This window comes from Bufo bufo, chromosome 3 (genome assembly GCF_905171765.1).
Source record: "Bufo bufo chromosome 3, aBufBuf1.1, whole genome shotgun sequence".
NCBI classification, from domain to species: domain Eukaryota; kingdom Metazoa; phylum Chordata; class Amphibia; order Anura; family Bufonidae; genus Bufo; species Bufo bufo.
Window position 1 is genome coordinate 448,625,781 of NC_053391.1, and position 18,939 is coordinate 448,644,719.

Here is an 18,939-nt window from a genome sequence, read left to right on the forward strand (position 1 = left end):
TGATGCGGGGTGCACATGGCTGGCGCCCGCATATTGCGTAACCGCTGTTTGTGGGCCACAATACCGGCACGGCCTTGTGCATGAGCCCTTAATGGGGTTATCCAACCCCTATAATGATCCTCCCGATTCCGTGGCCCCTCATATACATTATACTTACCTGCTCCCCAACACCTGCGTCGCTCCGGATCCCTGCATCTCTGTGATGCTAGGGAGGCTCATCCCTGGGGAGATGCAGCGATTTGGAGCGACGCGGGTGCCAGGGAGCAGGCATAATGTATACGAGGGGCCCAGGCATTGGGAGGGTCATTACAGGGGTTGTATCATTACTGGCAGCACAGTGTAATCAGGGATGTGCTGCCAGTAATGAATAGAGCTGAATGACTGCGGTAGTAGTAATCATTACTCCCACATTTACTTGCATTCGCCTCTGTAAAAACATCAACTTTTCCCTTTTTTTCCCCTGCGGCCCTCAACATAAAAATGACGGTGCACCCCTGCTCTGCCGCCACAGACCATGCACACAAGGCAGCGCAGAGTAAGCTCTCTGTGCGTTTTGTCCTTTTTAAATAAAGCTTTGTGAAGAGACTGGCGGGGAGGGAGAGCAGGCGCAGACAGAAGGCGGGAGAGACAGCAGCAGCACGGGGGAGGGGAGAGTTGACACACAGGAAGCGTTGCAGGGGGACACCGCTCTCGGGACCGTCCACTTGGAGACTGCCAGTGACATCCGCGCTGTCTCACACGCAGTCAGTAGCGACTGAGGCGCTGCCGCCAGCTGAGGAGGAGGGCAGTCATTCCGGGAATGCTGGGCTTAGCCTGGGAGACAGGTGAGCGCTGCCTGCAGGTAGGGAACATGTGTATGGCTCCCCCTGACACTGCGGGAGGTGGCCTGGGATGACCCGCTCTCAGCACTGTGTACACCCCCGGCGGGCGGACCCCCCCTCTGTAGCTCCTCCCCCTGTGGCCGCTGCAGGGCTTCACCATAACAATGACAAGTGCAGAGCTGTCACTGCATGGAGTGTGGTCAGGGCAGTGGAGGGCCTGCCCTCTGCATGTGCCACCCTGCCGTTCTGTGCCTGCTCACCCACCATTGTGACTTCACCTTAGGGGATCATTTGGCTCTGATGCCAAGGCTTGCCTGCCCTACATCTCTTTTGTTAATTTTTTATTTTTTTTGTAGAAGGGCAGTATTTTTTTCATTTATTTTTCTCACTTATATAGCGTGCTTTATTCCGCAGCACTTTACAGACATTGGCATTACATTGTCCCCAATGGGGCTCACAATCTAAGGTCCTATCAGTATGTCTTTGGAGTGTGGGAGGAAACCCACGCAAACATGGGGTGAACATGCGAACTCTGACCCCAATGCTTCAAGGTAGCAGTGCTAACCACTGAGCTTTCTTGGGAGGAGGAGTCCAGACCTGTTTGTGCATTTCACTACTACTACATCATCTACAAAGGACCCCCCCATGCATCCCATGTCCAACTCTTCAGAGCTTCAAACAAGGGTCAGGGTCCTAGAGATGGTACCCCTCCCTATCTCCTCCAATACAGAGCGACAAACAAGAGGTCAGGGTCCTAGAGATTGGTACCCCTGCCCATCTCCTCCAATACAGAGCGGCAAACAAGGGTCAGGGTCCTAGAGATGGTACCCCTGCCTATCTCCTCCAATACAGAGCGACAAACAAGAGGTCAGGGTCCTAGAGATTGGTACCCCTGCCCATCTCCTCCAATACAGAGCGGCAAACAAGAGGTCAGGGTCCTAGAGATTGGTACCCCTGCCTATCTCCTCCAATACAGAGCGGCAAACAAGAGGTCAGGGTCCTAGAGATTGGTACCCCTGCCCATCTCCTCCAATACAGAGCGACAAACAAGAGGTCAGGGTCCTAGAGATTGGTACCCCTGCCCATCTCCTCCAATACAGAGCGGCAAACAAGAGGTCAGGGTCCTAGAGATTGGTACCCCTGCCTATCTCCTCCAATACAGAGCGGCAAACAAGAGGTCAGGGTCCTAGAGATTGGTACCCCTGCCCATCTCCTCCAATACAGAGCGGCAAACAAGAGGTCAGGGTCCTAGAGATTGGTACCCCTGCCCATCTCCTCCAATACAGAGTGGCAAACAAGGGGTCAGGGTCCTAGAGACATTTGGCTTATCACGAACTTGCTATAATCATTGTCCTAAGATGGTAGCCCCCACCTATCACACTGGTATGGCATATGAGAGACTTGCATTATCAGGGCCCTAGAGAATACATTTGTATACCAGGGTCCTAGAGTTGGTAACCCAACCAGTCAGACGTTTCTGGCATATCCTGTGGATTTGCTATAATTGCTGTAGATGGGAGTATCCCACTTAAGGACTATACTAGATAGAACTGGTACTGTCTTGTGGCTAGTGCAGGACTCTAAAGAGCGAGACTGCCGGTCATGTGCCTGACCTTCATGCTTGGACTAGGCGTTACACAGTAACAGTAGGGCCTAGATTTCCTTCTTTAAAGAGGTTATGCAGGGTGTAGATATTTATGGCCTATCCTTAGGGTAGGTCATCCACTCGGTGGGGGTCCGATATCACGCACCCCCACCGATCAGTTGCTCTTAGCATCTACTGGAAATAACATTGTAGATGGAGCCGGAAGCAAACAGCTTCTAGTGAATGGCAGTGGACAGAACTTTTTTCCGTCCACTGCAGTATTTCCAGCACTATTAGTGCCAGCCAAACCTTGCCAGCAATTACTGCCAACCACATAGTGCACCATTAAAGGGTTATTCTCATCTCAGACCTTGATGGCATTTCGCAAGGATTTGGCATCCTTGTCAGAAACGTGCAAGTTCTGCCTGGGCCTATCTGCAGAACGGGGACCCAAAGTGAAGGAGAATGCACCGCACATGCACAGCACACTCTCCATTCATTGCTATGAGAGTTCCAAAAAAAAAGGCAAGTGAGCTGGAAGCCGTAGGTGCCTTCCTGAATTAGCCGTGTCGCCGTCCTCAGGACAATGATAGTTGAATACTGCAGTAAGGTCTGCAGTATATTGTGCTGCAGTGTGGTATTTGGTTCTGCTGGGGTGGTATATTGTGCTGCACTGTGGTATCTGGTTCTACTAGGGCAGTATATTGTGCTGCACTGTGGTCTTTGGTTCTGCTGGGGTGGTATATTGTGCTGCACTGTGGTATCTGGTTCTACTAGGGCAGTATATTGTGCTGTACTGTGGTATCTGGTTGTGCTGGGCGGTATATGGTGCTGCAGTGTGGTATTTGGTTCTGCTGGGGTGGTATATTGTGCTGCACTGTGGTCTTTGGTTCTGCTGGGGCGGTATATTGTGCTGCACTGTGGTCTTTGGTTCTGCTGGGGCGGTATATTGTGCTGCACTTTGGTTATGCTGGGGTGGTATATTGTGCTGCACTGTGGTGTGTGGTTCTGCTGGGGCAGTATATTGTGCTGCACTGTGGTCTTTGGTTCTGCTGGGGCGGTATATTGTGCTGCACTGTGGTCTTTGGTTCTGCTGGGGCGGTATATTGTGCTGCACTGTGGTCTTTGGTTATGCTGGGGTGGTATATTGTGATGCACTGTGGTATTTGGTTCTGCTGGGGCGGTATATTCTGCTGCAATGTGGGATTTGTTTCTGCTGGGGCAGTATATTGTGCTGCACTGTGGTATCTGGTTCGGCTGCGGCAGTATATTGTGCTGCACTGTTGTATTTGGTTCTGCTGGGGCAGTATATTGTGCTGCAATGTTGTATTTGGTTCTGCTGGGGCAGCATTTTGTGCTGCACTGTGGTATTGCTGGCCCCTGCCTACTTCTGTTGCCCCTGCCTTCTGTTAATTTGGACCTTGAACTTTTAGGACTTTTCTGGGACTGCCCCTACTTCCATCCGCTGTATAGTTTCTGCTGTGAGCAGCTTCCAGAAAACAGCTGATCGGTGGCAATGCCCGATGTAAGACCACCACCGATCTGATATTGATGACCTATCCCAAGAACAGGTCATCAGTATCTAAGTACTGAAAAAATAATAATTGTGGTTGGTGTGAACATTGACCTGTGAAGGGATGCTGATGACTTGTACCAGCACATGTCGGTGGCCTGCCCTCCGCTACACATGGTCCTACTGGTCAATAGTTCAGTTCCTTCTATAGGAGAGGAAGAAGAGTATGGAGCGAAGAATGGAGGCCACATGTGTTCCTATATGTCGCTGTAGATGAACTAGATGTAATTGCCGCTCTCTGTTTCAGTGGTGGGCAGTTGGCAGCATGGAGAGGCTCCTCCAGCAATCCCGGTCTTCCCTCATTATGTGCATTTCCCCGCCACAAGCTGTACTGCCCTGTGTTCAGTGCAGGGCATCCACACAGGGCCTTCACTCCCTACACGAGGACCTTTTCACTGGTTAAGGTCTGGTTTGGTTTTTATTTAGTGAGCATGATCAGCACGGTCAGGCTGGATTCACCTATAGCAGATCAACGCATTTTTTTGGTGGTGTTTTTCAGATATTTTATTATTTAGTCTATTGGAAAATCTATATTCATTGTTTTGTTTCTTGCTTCTGTAACACAACATGCGTTGCTGAATGCCATGTAATATCACCAGTAGGGATGAGCGAATCGACTTCGGATGAAACATCCAAAGTCGATTCGCATAAAACTTTGTTTCAATACTCCACGGAGTGAGTGCTCCGTACAGTTTTAGAATGTATTGGCTCAGATGAGCCGAAGTCATTACTTCGCGAAGTCTTGCGAGACTTCACATAATAACTTCCGAAATAGATTTCTACTATAAAAAAACATTTCCCGAACTCGAGTTCGGTTCCAAGGTACCAATACATTCTTATACTGTATGGAGCACTCGCTCCGTACAGTATTGAAACAAAGTTTTATGCGAATCGACTTCGGATGTTTCATCCGAAGTCTATTTGCTCATCCCTCATCAGTGGTACAATATCGGATCAGTATTTGGAAACCACAGCGGCCAAATATTACATTTGTGTAAATGAGATTAAAAGGTCATAAAGCTACAGCATATCGATAAGATCTACCATCACAGTATGATCAGTGTGGGTCTGACCACTGAGACAACCAGAAGTACACGGAATAATATTACAGCAGATTATTGGGAAGCAAGCGTTCCTTCCAGACAACCTCCTGCTAGTGGAGGAGACCGGTGGATTTACATGCAGCGATCTCCTCCAGAGTATGGGGAGGAGTGATCGCTAAGGCCATCGCTCTTCCCCATACTACCGCGTTGTTTGCCGGCAGCAGATCACATTTACACAGCACCATCTGCTGTCTGGAAAATAGGATTTTTGTGTGCGCACAAACAAACAAACAAATAAATTACCCGTTGAAAGAGCGCTTTTGCTTGTTCACCAGGTAATCAGCGGTACATTTACACCGCCAGATCATCGCTAGCGAGCGTTACTATGAACACTTGTTAGCGATGATCTAAGCGATTCTCGGCCCGTATAAAGGGCCTTTTAGGACTGTATTACACCAACGGATTATCTGACCAATATCTGTCCAATCAGACGGATAGTTGGTCTGTATGACAAAACATCTGTGTGTGTGTAAACGGCCATCTGATGAATGATTTCTCAGAAAATCTGTCAGATTATCTGTTGGTGTAATACAGTCCTTAGAATTATGTGGTTACGGCACTTGTCTAGGTGGGGGATCCTCATCTGACTCCATTCATTTGGATGAGACTGTTTTGCAGTCCTGCACAGTGGGTGTCACTGAAGCATCGGGGCCACAGCACTCACTCTTTCATTCTCAGTCAGGATCCTGGTATGACAAGTAAGTAAGTGTTCCTTCCTGACAATCTGCTGATCGCTAGTGGAGGCGACTGGTGGATTTACATGCAGTGATCTCCTCCAGAGTATGGGGAAGAGTGATCGCTAATGCCATCGCTCTTCCCCATACTGTTCACAATTTGCCACTGGGAAGCAATGTTTTGTGCTGCACAAAAGATCCAATTACCCAATGAACGAGCGTTTTGCTTGTTCCTCTGGTAATCGGCGGTGCATTTACACTGCAAGATCATTGCTAACGAGCGTTACTAGCGCAACTGATCCGTTTGATTGGCAGCCCGTGTAAAGATCACTTAAGGTAATGTCTGTTTGGGCTTGTTCACACGGCCGTTGTGTGCTCGTGGCCGTATTGCTGCCCACATACGGTAGGTCCGCAATACACGGGCACCGGCGTGTGTGCACTCCGCATCACGGATACGGACCCATTCACTTGAATGGGTCCGGAAGCACGGATCGCAACCCCATGGAAGCACTACGGAGTGATTCCGTGGTGTTTCTGGCTGTTCCTCCGCACCGCAAAAAAATAGAACATGTTCTATATTTGTTTTGCGGTGCGGACTGATCACGGACCTATTCAAGTTGAATGGGTCTGGATCCATGCCTGTGCATTGGAGACCGCAAATTACGGTCCCCAATGCACACAACGGTCGCGTGAACAAGCCCTTAGGCTGTGTCTAGATGGATGCTTTTTGTGATGTGACCTTTCATTCTTAACCTGTGAGCCACATTTATCCCCCAGCTTGCGGTTTAGTGGTTATTGCAGTGATCCATCTGGGGGTATTCATGTACCCCTCTGTACTACTCAGCCAGCCGTCTCTAAGCACTTATTCCTAAACCACCACGTGGGAATATGCATCAGATCACCTTACAGGTGTACTCACCGGGGGCTGGTTCTGGCACAGAGATGTTTGCAGCCCATTAAAGTAGCTTGAATAGGTCTGACTGCAGTTCACTGTACAGCTGTGGGCACCCGTCGTGCAGAGAAATTAGAAGGGGTGCAGTGCTAAACCAGTCCTGCGGTCCCTTCATTTTTTGGGGTCACAGTGAGCTTGCAGTAGTTGCCCCCCCCCCCCCCCCCCCCCACTGATGACGATAATGAGCTCAGTTTATAAAACTAGACTAATAATTACATTTTTGGCGGTCCCAGGAGCAGGAACCCTGCGATCAGTCATTATAAGACAAACCTTCTAACAGAAGAAGGTCTAACGCAGGAATAGCTAAATTCTGCAGGTCACGTGTAGGGTTGGACGATATCAAAAATATTCCCACGATAACGATATTAAGAAATTTATCGCGATAACGATATATATCGCGATAAATGCCCATTTAGAAGAAAAAAACACTTGGGGCCACAAGGGGACATTATACTGTATGGCGCGGCCACAAGGAGACGTTACACTGTATGGGGGCAGCCACAAGGACACGTTACACTGTATGGGGGCGGCCACAAGGAGACGTTACACTGTATGGGGGCGGCCACAAGGAGACGTTACACTGTATGGGGGCGGCCACAAGGAGACGTTACACTGTATGGGGGCGGCCACAAGGAGACGTTACACTGTATGGGGGCGGCCACAAGGAGACGTTACACTGTATGGGGGCGGCCACAAGGAGACGTTACACTGTATGGGGGCGGCCAGGCAGCCACAAGAAGACGTTAATTGTTATACTTTTATATGTCATTTTTCACCATTTCGGGTATCTGTAACTAGTCAATTGACTTCTAGTAACAACAAAAACATTACAGGGTTAATTCAGCCCCCCAGCCTCTGATCAGCCCCCCAGCCTCTCCCTCTGGTAACTCAACCCCCTTCCCCTAGTATTAATCATTGGTGGCAGTGGCCACAGGGTCCCCCTCCCCCCCCCCATCATTGGTGACAGTGGGCAGTTCTGATCGGAGTCCCAGCAGTGTAATGCTGGGGCTCCGATCGGTTACCATGGCAGCCAGGACGCTACTGAAGTCCTGGCTGCCATGGTATGTTAGTGAGCAGCATTATACTCACGTGCGCCGTGGCCGCCGGTCGCTCCTTCTTCTATCTGTGCGGCGCATTGCTAATGCTTATAGCATTAGCAATGCGCCGCACAGACCTATGAGAAGAAGGAGCGCCCGGCGACCACTGCGCACGTGAGTATAATGCTGCTCACTAACATGCTGCTCACTGCCCACTAACATGCAGAGACTGAAGAACATTCCCGGCACCCGACCTCTGAGAGGACGCTGTGATCCGTGCAATTAACCTTTCAGGGGCCACACCTGAGGGGTTAATTGCGCGGATCACAGCGTCCTCTCAGAGGTCGGGTGCCGGGAATGCGAGTCACAGAATTCCTTCCCCCACGCCGAACTGCTAAGAGCGCCGCCGCAAGCGGCCAGCAGGTATCGACAGTGGTATCGGGGACATTTGCACGAGTACAAGTACTCTGCAAATGTCCAGTATCGGTTCATGCTGGGGCGGGTGGCCGTGGACGCAGATTTAGAAGCGGTCAGCGCACATGACCGCTTCTATGATCTCACGAAATACCGCGGTAATTAGGAAACAGCGATATCGCCATATTGCCGTTTTTTTAAATACCACGGTATATCGTGATACCGGTATATCGCCCAACCCTAGCCACGTGTGATTCACTGAAAAATTCTGCAGATTTTATTTTGCAAGGTTCAAACTGAAATGTTCTTGCAGTTGCTATTGTAGACTGTATGTCCTGTTCAGGTTGGTATTCCAGATATCTCATTGTGAGTTTTATTTCAGTATGTGATTTCAGTGCACGTATCAGAATATCAATGACGCTATAAACAGTTTTATTTCTATTCATTCGACAGGACCTGCACAATGCGTAGAGGAGGGTGGAGGAATCGTACGGAAAGCAGTGATGGCTGGGGTGCCACCGTATGTCATATTCTCTTATATATTGGGAGCTTGCCTCCCGTTAAGAATATGGGTTGTGACTACTTCAGAATCAGTTCCAATTTCTCTGTGTTCCACTTGTATTCCAGGGGTACATGGCGGCTAAGGTACAGAAACTAGATGAGCAGTTTCGACTAGATGCCCCACTGCAGCAACAGACAGACGGAACAGCCACCAACATCTTTAATGGGGTTTCAATCTATGTGAATGGTTATACAGGTATGTGTATTGTGTTTGTCAATGATGTTTAAATACCTGATATAATTCAGTTATGCGATATGTGAATCTTGTATTATTAAAAGGGTTATCCAAGAGTCTGACAGACCTCCCAGTGTGGCCGACCCGTGGTGAAGATCATACTTACCTGGGTTCGGTGTGGCAGCTCTTCCTCTCTCTGCCGTGCTCAGATTAATAACTGTCGATAGAGTGACACATGACAATCACAGGCTGCAGAAGTGCCTTGCTCCCTTTGTGGCCTGTGATTGGCTGCAGTGGTCACAAGTCCCCCTGTCGACGATGTTGATCTCAGTGCAGCAGGGAGTGGAAGAGCTGGCCCAGGAGCGTTAAACACCGAAGCCAGTGTCGAGGATCAGATAAGTAGGATCTCCGGCACGGGTCGGCCACTCTGGGAGGTCTGTCTGACTCTTGGGTAAAGTAAAGGCCCCATACACATTAGACTGTTTGTCAGTTCAAAAGACAACAATCTAATGTGTATGGGAAGCCCCCGACTCTCTCTTCATGTTTATGATCTATTTTTTTTTTGTTCTCCTGGGAGATAAGTCTCTGACAGAAGTGCCTGGCATCAGCTTTCTCTTCTCTCTCCATTGAAAACACATACACGCTCGTGCATGTCTATGAGTGGGTAGGGAGAGGTAGCTCTCAAATATTGAAGGTGTATACGACCCTTAAAACCATTGCTCCTCGAAGGACTTTTGCCTTGATACATGTAAGGATTATTCTCGGGTTATATAGACTTGCCCACCTGGATACTGTTGATGTTCCTGAGTCACTGCTGATGTCACATGGTTTTCTTTTGGCAGAGAAAGCTGGAGGGGATGCAGAAAATACTGTTTTGTCATTTTTAAGTCTCTTTGGTTTGTGCAGGTGCACCTAATTTATGAAATGGCGCAAAGTAAAAATGAATTTGATGCAAGTGCCATGTGGTTTACGCGTGTATCATTGAAAGTACACCAGTGGGTTGCCTGGTGTGGGGATGCGACATTTTAAAAAGTTGTACATCATAATTGAAACATAAGTGTTCTAATATCTAATCCTGACCAACTTTTCACTCCACTTTTAAAAGTGGCAAAATTTCAGTAAAAGTCACAAAAATGCACAAAACCACAAAACAAGCCTAGCAGATTTTATAAATGTCCCCCATGGTCTTTGTCTTCTGTGCATATTCCTATCACTAATGGCTGTTACCATTATATCATTGTTAGGCCTCATGCACACGACCCTTGTTTTGGTCCACATCTGAGCCGCAGTTTTTGCGGCTCGGATGCGTACCCATTCACTTTAATGGGGCCGCATAAGATGCGGACAGCACTCCATGTGCTGTCCGCATCCGTTGCTCCGTTCCTTGGTCTGCAAAAAAAATTATAACCTGTCCTATTCTTGTCCATTTTGCGGACAAGAAAAGGCAGTTATATCAATGGCTGTCCATGCTGTTCCGAAAATTGCGGAACGCACACGGACGCCATCCGTGTTTCCCCCCCATTCCATTGGGGGACACAGACCATGGGTATAGCTTAGGCCATTACTAGGAGGAGACACTATGCAAATAAGAAAAATCAGCACCTCCTCCACTGGCTATACCCCCATGCTCCAACAGGAAGACCTCAGTTTTAGCTTAGTGTCGGATAAGGAAGTGACACTCCTGCTCCTGCAGGGTTGTCCCTGTAATTTTTCTCTTCTCCTGTTTGTTTTTCTCTCTCAGTGGAGCGAGCGCCGGGGATGAATGGACGTCCCCGGCTACCTCCCCTTCCCCCCAGAAGATAAGTGGAACCGGGCTCGACCTGCAGCTCCGGAGGCCTACCAGATCCGGGGTCACCTACTCCTGCCCTCTATCCAGTGAACTGCCACTCCTTGTGCCAGGTGACTGAAGAGGTGACCCCGCTGGTCCGGAACAGAGGGTGAAGACTGCAGGACTCAGATAAGTACATTGGCTCTCCTGCAATCTCCCCCTTCCCCCGTACTAGGTGTGTGACGCGGTGCTTTAGGGTTTTCCTTTTTGGGGCTGTGATTCTTCGCAGCGCCTTGCTGCTGTGCCTTTTCCCGTTTGCGCGGAGGGCTTTTTAACCCCCTCATTCTTGGCGGTGGATGCCATTTTCAGAGCCGGGATCTGCCTTTTTTTATATTTCCCGCGATCTGTGACGTGACTGGGGGGTGGAGCTTATCGCGTCTGCTCTGTCGCTTCCGCTTTGCCTCAGCGCTGCTCCACGCTTGGCTGCTCCGCCAGCTCCTCACAGGTCACGGTAGGACTGTAGCGTTCTGCAAAGCTTGGAGACCCTGACTCTGGGATTGTCGCCATCATGCCTAAACCTGGGGCCCCCCAAAAATCTAAGGCGGCAACTCAGGTCCCTCTGGGATCCTGTAAGGTATGCCACCTGCCACTATCGGTTACTGGATCCTGTGACTCTTACTTGCCTCAGAACAGGATTCATCCTCCTCCTCCCCCTCCTCCAATCCAGCCCAGTCCCTCCACCGCCCCTTCAGAGCCCTCCTGGGCCTCTGCCATATCTAGGGCGGCCGCGGACTTGGCCCAAGTCTTGCCCGCGGCCATGGCCTTTCTGAAACGCATGGCGGCCACGGATCCTGTGGTTAGCACTGCTCCACCTCCCGGTGCCCCCCCACAGAGGACGCACGACCGTTAAGAGGCAGCGTACGCAGCAGCCTCCTCGGATGACTCTGCTTCCCCCCCTCGCCTGGAAGTGTGTTCAGCCACTCCCCCTCGCAGGGACTACAGGTCTGAAGGGGAAAGGTCCGGCTCGGACGAGGACACTGAGCCAGAACCCTCGCCTAAGCTCTCAACCATGGTGGCAGACCTGGTCACGGCGGTAGCCAGGAATTTCCCCTTTTCCACTCCAGAAAACTGGAGGCAGTCACATTCCCCATTCATGGCGAATTCGCCAAGGTCCTTTCCAAGGCTTGGGAGCGCCCTAATCACAGTTTTTCTGCCACAAGGCGCATGGATACTCTTTATCCTTTTCCGGCAGATAATGTGCAGCAGTGGTCTTCTCCTCCTAAGGCCGACCCACCGGTGGCCAGATTGGCTAAGAATACGGCAATACCTGTCCTGGACGGGTCCTCCCTACAGGACTCCGCTGACAGGCGTTTGGACTCTCTCTTTCCAAAGCCATCTTCACTCTGGCGGGCACAGGTCTGCCTCGGCCTGGGTAGCCAGGGCGCTTTCGGTGTGGTTGCAACGCCATCATTAGGACCTCGCGGAGCAGGATGCATCTGCGGACACCCTGAACTTCGTCCTCCAGATGTCCCAGGTGACAACATTCCTCTGTGAGGCCTCATTGGACGTCAGCACTCTCTTTGCGCGGATTTCGGCTCTCTCGGTCACGCAGCGCAGGGAGGTCTGGTTGAAGGTCTGGGACGCCGACGCTTCCTCCAAGCGCTCCCTCACTAACCTCCCCTTTGCGGGCTCCAGGCTCTTTGGTGCTAAGCTGGATGATCTATTAAAACCTCTTCATCCTCCTCTGATATTTCTTCAGATAGTGATGAGGATAGTAACAACTCTGACTCCGATGGCGATTTTAAAAATTATCTATTTTCATCTGACGATATAAACGATCTATTGAAAGCGGTCAGGGATACCATGGAAATGAAGGAAGAAAAAGTACATAGGTCCGCCCAGGATAGAATGTTTTCAGTATTAGAAACTAAGAAGAAAAGGGTATTTCCGGTACACAAAAATCTGCAGTCTCTTATCCTGAGGGAGTGGAAAAATCCTGACAGGAAGGTTTTCCTACCCCGAACAATTAGGAAAAGGCTTCCTTTTGACGAAGAAGAATTGTCCCCGTTCTTGAGTTGTCCTAAAATTGATGTTTCACTCTCCAAACTAGCTAAAGGTTCTTCTTTGCCATTCGAAGATACAGGATCATTGCGTGATCCTATGGACAAAAAAGTGGATGCTAATCTTAAAAGAACCTGGGATGCGGTCGCGGCTTTATTTAAACCCAATATCGCGGCCACGTCCGTTGCTAGGTCCCTAAAAAGTTGGTTGGAACAACTAGATGTACTCTTATAATCCAATACTCCATATGAAAACTTTGCAGACTCCTTCCCTCTTTTATTAAAGGCCGTAGATTTTTTGTCAGACACAACAGCGGATTCTGTCAGGCTGGCCGCAAGAGCTACGGCTTTAGCCAATAACTCTAGAAGGGCACTTTGGCTAAAAGCTTGGTCCGGAGACACAGGTTCCAAAGCAAAACTATGTAACATCCCGTTTTATGGTAATCTTCTCTTTGGTTAGGACCTAGATAAAATTCTAGAGAAAGCTTCTGATTCCAAAAAGAACTTCCCGGGGGGAAGACTGGGAAAATTTGTGGATTGCTGGGAAAAATACTCATGCAGCCACTGGTTACTAAATACCCTCCACAAAGGATACAGTATTCCCTTTGTCAAAAGTCCCCCCTCTTTATTTGTTCAGACTCCAGTTCAGAGCTCGGAACATTTCCAGCTTTGCATGGAACAAGAAATCGAACTGCTAGTTCAGATGAACGTCTTGGTTCCGGTACCAACGAACCAAGTCGGTCTGGGCTGTTATTCCAGGGTGTTCTTAGTAAAAAAAACAAACGGGAAAATGCGTCTCATCATAAATATGAAAGCCCTGAACAGGTCCATAAAGTACGAAAAATTCCGGATGGAATCTATAAGAACCACGGTCAAAGTTCTACAAGAAGGGGTGTTTCTAGCATCCATAGATTTAAAAGATGCGTATTTTCACGTACCCATTCATCCAGGGTCACAAGCGTTCTTGAGAATAGCGGTATGGGTCCAAGGGCATCTAAAACATTTCCAGTTTCAAGCTCTACCCTTTGGGATAACGACGGCCCCCAGGCTTTTTACAAAAATTATGCTAGAGGCAATAACCCCTCTGAGGAGGGAAAAAATAATGATAGTCCCATACCTGGACGACCTTTTAATAGTGGGGGACTCCCAGAAAGACCTAGAGATCAATCTATCCAAAACGATAGACAGACTGGAGGAACTGGGTTGGATTTTAAATCGGGAAAAGTCCCACTTAGTTCCCACACAAAGAATAGTTTTTTTGGGAATTCTCATAGACTCGGTGAGCCAAAAATGCTTTTTACCAGCAGAAAAGATCACAAAGATCCAATCCCAAGTAAAACAATTCAGGCAACAAAGATCCCACACCATAAGACAAACGATGGCCCTGATAGGATCCTTTACAGCTTGTATCCCGGCAGTGAAGTGGGCGCAAATACATTCCCGTCCTCTTCAGACGTTCATGTTAAAAATATGGAACCGAAGACAAGATTCTCTAGACAGTCTAATAACAATTCCGGATCCCATTCGGTCCTCACTAAAATGGTGGGAATCAAATTTAAATTTACAGAGGGGAGTTCCTTGGATAGTGGGAGATCAGTTAATGCTCCCCACGGATGCCAGTCTATGGGGCTGGGGAGCACATCTCCGAATCAGTGTCAGCCCAAGGGGAGTGGTCACAATCCCAGAAGAGGTACTCATCAAACCACCGGGAACTTCTGGGGGTGTGGGAGGCTCTGAGTTACTTCTCAGAAGAATTAAAGAGGTCCAACGTACAAATAAGGTCCGACAACAAGACGGTGGTTGCATATATAAACCACCAGGGAGGAACAAAAAGCAAACAACTTCAAGTCCTAGCCAACAAGATTTTCTTGTGGGCGGAGGAGAATCTCCTCTCCCTATCAGCGATTTTTCTAAAAGGGACGCAAAACATCCAAGCGGATTTCCTCAGCCGCAGGAAATTAGATCCGGGGGAGTGGAGTTTAAAAGAGGAAATTTTCCAGACCTTAACACAAAGGTGGGGTCTTCCCCAAATAGACCTCTTTGCAAACAAAATAAATGCAAAATTACCAACTTATTTTTCCCTAGATCCATGGGATCCGAGAAGTGCAGGAACAGATGCACTAGCTCTTCCTTGGAATTTCCAACTGGCATACTGTTTCCCACCTCTGCCTCTGATTCCAAGGGTTCTCAGGAAAATAAAAGAAGAGAGGGCCGAGGTAATCTTAATTGTTCCCAACTGGCCGAGGAGATCCTGGTTTCCTCTCCTGGCAAAGATGTCCAAGGAGGATCCATGGATTCTACCCTGGTCGGAAGACCTCCTCTGTCAAGGGCCAGTTTTCCACCCAAAGACGCAAAGTCTCCATCTCTCTGCTTGGATCCTGAAAGGGCAGTCTTAAAATCTAAGGGTTTATCGGACAGAGTAATTAATACCATGCTAGCCGGCAAAAAAGATGTCACTAATAAAATTTACCGCAAAATCTGGAATAGATATGTTTCCTGGTGTTCAGAAAATACTTCTAACTCCGTGGGGAGTATTCTGTCTATTCTAGATTTTCTTCAAGAAGGTTTTAATAAAGGGTTAAAACCTAGCACTCTTAGAGTCCAAATTTCAGCTTTAAGTGCCTATTTAGACGAAAAAATAGCTCTTAATCCGTGGATCATTCGCTTCATGAAGGTAACCGTCAGACTCACACCCCGGAGTAGACCTCTGGTCGCTCCGTGGGATTTAAACTCTGTCCTCTCCGGCCTCACTAAACCCCCCTTTGAGCCCTTAGAGTCAGCAAATATCCGATATCTGACCCTTAAAACAGTATTTCTAGTGGCCATTACCTCTGCACGTAGGGTTAATGAGATACAGGCTTTCTCGGTTAAAAAACCCTTCATGACGATCAGGGACGACAATTCCTTTCTACCTAAGGTTGTCTCTGAGTTCCATAGGATGGAGGAGGTGGTTCTTCCTTCATTCTGTGAAAATCCCAGATCTAAAAAAGAAGAGGCTTTTCACACTTTGGATGTCAGAAGGTGTGTTCTGAAGTATATATCAGAAACTAAAAACTGGAGAAAATCTAATAACCTATTTGTCCAATTCTTAGGGGGTAGGAAAGGATTAAAAGCGTCCAAACCGTCTATTTCACGCTGGTTAAAATCGGCTATCTCAGAAGCCTACATAGCAATAGGGGAACGACCCCCGGTAAATATCAAGGCTCATTCAACAAGGGCAGTTTCGACTTCATGGGCGGAAGAAGCATCCGCTTCCTTGGATCAGATCTGTAGGGCAGCAACCTGGTCGAATCTTCATACCTTTGTAAAACACTATAGGATAGATATTGATTCTAAAAGAGACCTATCCTACCGTAGGAAAGTTTTACAAGCAGTTGTCCCTCCCTAATTGACTAATCTGTTAGTTCTCCAAGTAAGGTGCCGTCATGGAGGGGAGGGGAAAAGTTGAATTAGTCTTACCGGTAATTCCTTTTTCGCGAATCCTCCATGACCATGACGGCACCGCTTATATCCCCCCCCCCCCCCCCCCCCCCCAAAAAAAAAAAAAAAAAAAAAAAAACTAGTTATAAAATTTAATAATTAGTCTAGAGTTATATGTATGAGATTTAATATGTATAACAGAGAATGGATAAATAACTGGTGAAGGTCACGAATGAGTGTGTAAGTTTAGGGCCTGTCAAGTCCAGAAGACACTGAAGATAAGTGAGGAGGCGGGCCCTTTTGAACCTTCCTGTCCCTGCCTGGCTGGAGGAGGAGGATAATCTCCAAGTAAGGTGCCGTCATGGAGGATTCGCGGAAAAGGAGTTACCGGTAAGACTAATTCAACTTTTCCTTCTCGTGTTCCGGGAGATCCAGCCCGAGCCTCGGCCCTTTTACAAGCGGTTTCTTCCCTTCTGGTCCGGGGAGTAGTTGTCCCAGTTCCTCTGGAGGAACAGGGGGCAGGTTTCTACTCAAATCTCTTTGTAGTGCCAAAGGAGGAGGGATCAGTGCGTCCGGTCTTAGACCTGAAGCTATTAAACAAGTCCCTGCGGGTGCGGAGGTTCCGGATGGAATCCATCCGCTCCGTTATTGCTTCTCTTCTTCCAGGGGAGTTCCTTGCGTCGGTGGACATCCGGGATGCCTATCTGCATGTCCCTATCGCAGAATCTCACAACAGATTCCTGCGCTTCGCCATTGGCGACCGTCATTATCAGTTCGTCGCCCTTCCCTTTGGGCTGGCGACAGCCCCGCGGGTATTCACAAAAATCTTGGCGCTGCTCATGGCGCTTCTCCGTACCAGGGGCATATCTCTGCTGCCCTACCTGGATGACATACTGATAAAGGTTCCATCTCGTCTCCAGGCCGAAGACAGCGTCAGGATCACTGTTCAGACTCTGCAACAGTTCGGCTGGCTAATCAACTTCCCGAAGTCCTCTCTCTGACCTTCCCAGAGGGTGACCTTCCTGGGAATGATTATGGACACTACTGCAGCCCGGGTATTCCTCCCGGATTGCAAGTTCACGGATTCGGGAGTCGGTGTCTCGCCTTCTGCACTCCCCGTATCTCTCCATCCGGGAGTGCATGCAGGTTCTGGGGCTTATGGTGGCCTCCTTTTGAGGCAGTCCCCTTTGCCCAGTTTCACACGCGTCCTCCGCAGCAGGCGATCCTGTCCTTCTGGGACAGGACATCGAGGGGTCTGGACTCTCGGATCCGCCTTCCTCCTCGGGTTCGCATGGATCTTCCGTGGTGGCTGTCCCCTCAGAATCTGACTTAGGGAAAATCCTTCCTCCCAATCTCCTGGACAGTCGTCACCACCGATGCCAGTCTCCTGGGTTGCGGCGGCGTTCTCCGGGTTCGGACGATTCAGGGGGTGTGGTCAGAGGTGGAAGCCCGCCTTCCGATCAACATACTGGAGCTCAGAGCAATTTTCCTCTCTCTGTTTTTAGCGGGTCTCCCTGTAAGGATCCAGTCGGACAAAACAATGCCACAGCTGTGGCCTACATCAATCATCAGGGTGGAATCCGCAGCCGGCCGGTGATGCAGGAGGTGAAGAGGATCCTCCAGTGGGCGGAAGCTCACGTTCCAATATTGTCTGCAGTGTACATCCCAGGGGTCGAAAACTGGACGGCAGACTTTCTCAGCCGCAACAGCGTGGATCCGGGAGAGTGGTCTCTGCATCCGGACGTATTCGAGGACATCTGTTGCTGTTGGGGCCGCCCGGATGTGGACTTGCTGGCGTCCAGGCTCAACAACAAGGTTACCACTTTCCTGGCCCGAGCTCGGGATCCGGAGGCGTACGGGGTGGACGCACTGGTGTCTCTGTGGCAGCACTTCGCGCTCCTCTATGTCTTCCCACCACTGCCTCTACTCCCAAAGGTTCTTCGCAGAGTCGCGGCAGAAGGAATCCCGACTGTCCTCATTGCCCCCGATTGGCCTCGCCGCGCCTCGTTCTCGGAAGTCACTCGGATGCTGGCGGACGTTCTGTGGCCTCTTCCTCTCAGGGAAGACCTGCTGTCTCAAGGACCTCTCTTCCACCAGAATTTACAGCCGCTTCGTTTAACGGCGTGGCTGTTGTGACCACCATCTTGAAGACATTTCCCTGAGTCTTCTCACTTGGAAGGTGGTCTTTTTGGTGGCCATCACCTCTATCAGGAGGGTATCGGAGCTGGCCGCCCTTTACTCTAAGGAGCCCTTTTTGGTCTTCCACAGGGATAAGGTGGTACTGCGCCCAGTCCCTTCTTTTTTGCCCAAGGTGGTCTCCGCCTTCTACCTTAATGAGGACATAGTCCTGCCATCTTTTTGCCCCGCTCCGGCGAACCCCAAGGAGCGCGCTCTCCATTCTCTGGATGTTGTCCGTGCTTTGCGGGTGTACCTGTCGGTTACTGCCCCATTTCGCCGCTCGGACTCCCTTTTTGTGGTTCCCGAGGGGCCTCGTAAGGGTCTGGCGGGGTAGGGTTTCCCCAGTGGGGGTTACCGCGCACTCAACCAGGGCGGTGGGGGCCTCCTGGGCTAGGCGCAATCGAGCCTCTACTTCACAACTTTGTAAGGCGGCCACCTGGTCATCCTTACATACATTTACAAAGTTCTACCAGCTGCACTCTCTGGCATCGGCTGATGCTGCCCTAGGGCGCAAGGTATTGCAGGCTGTGGTTCCTGTTTAACCGTTGGACGTTTTCCCTCTGGTGGTGCTGGTCTTCCCACCCCATGGACTGATCTAGGACGTCCCATGGTCTGTGT

General features: G+C 49.5%; 1 protein-coding gene across 1 annotated transcript in view; it reads left to right on the forward strand.

Annotated features, from left to right (window-relative positions):
- The first annotated feature begins 623 nt into the window (after nt 1–623).
- The window catches only part of LOC120995715 (DNA repair protein REV1-like), a 45,195-nt gene continuing 26,879 nt past the window's right edge, over nt 624–18,939 (forward strand). The window contains exons 1-3 of the mRNA XM_040425093.1: nt 624–824; nt 8,613–8,679; nt 8,787–8,916. Of these exons, the coding sequence (XP_040281027.1) occupies nt 8,623–8,679; nt 8,787–8,916 (187 nt within the window). The 5' untranslated portion in view covers nt 624–824; nt 8,613–8,622. The remainder of the gene's footprint in view (nt 825–8,612; nt 8,680–8,786; nt 8,917–18,939) is intronic.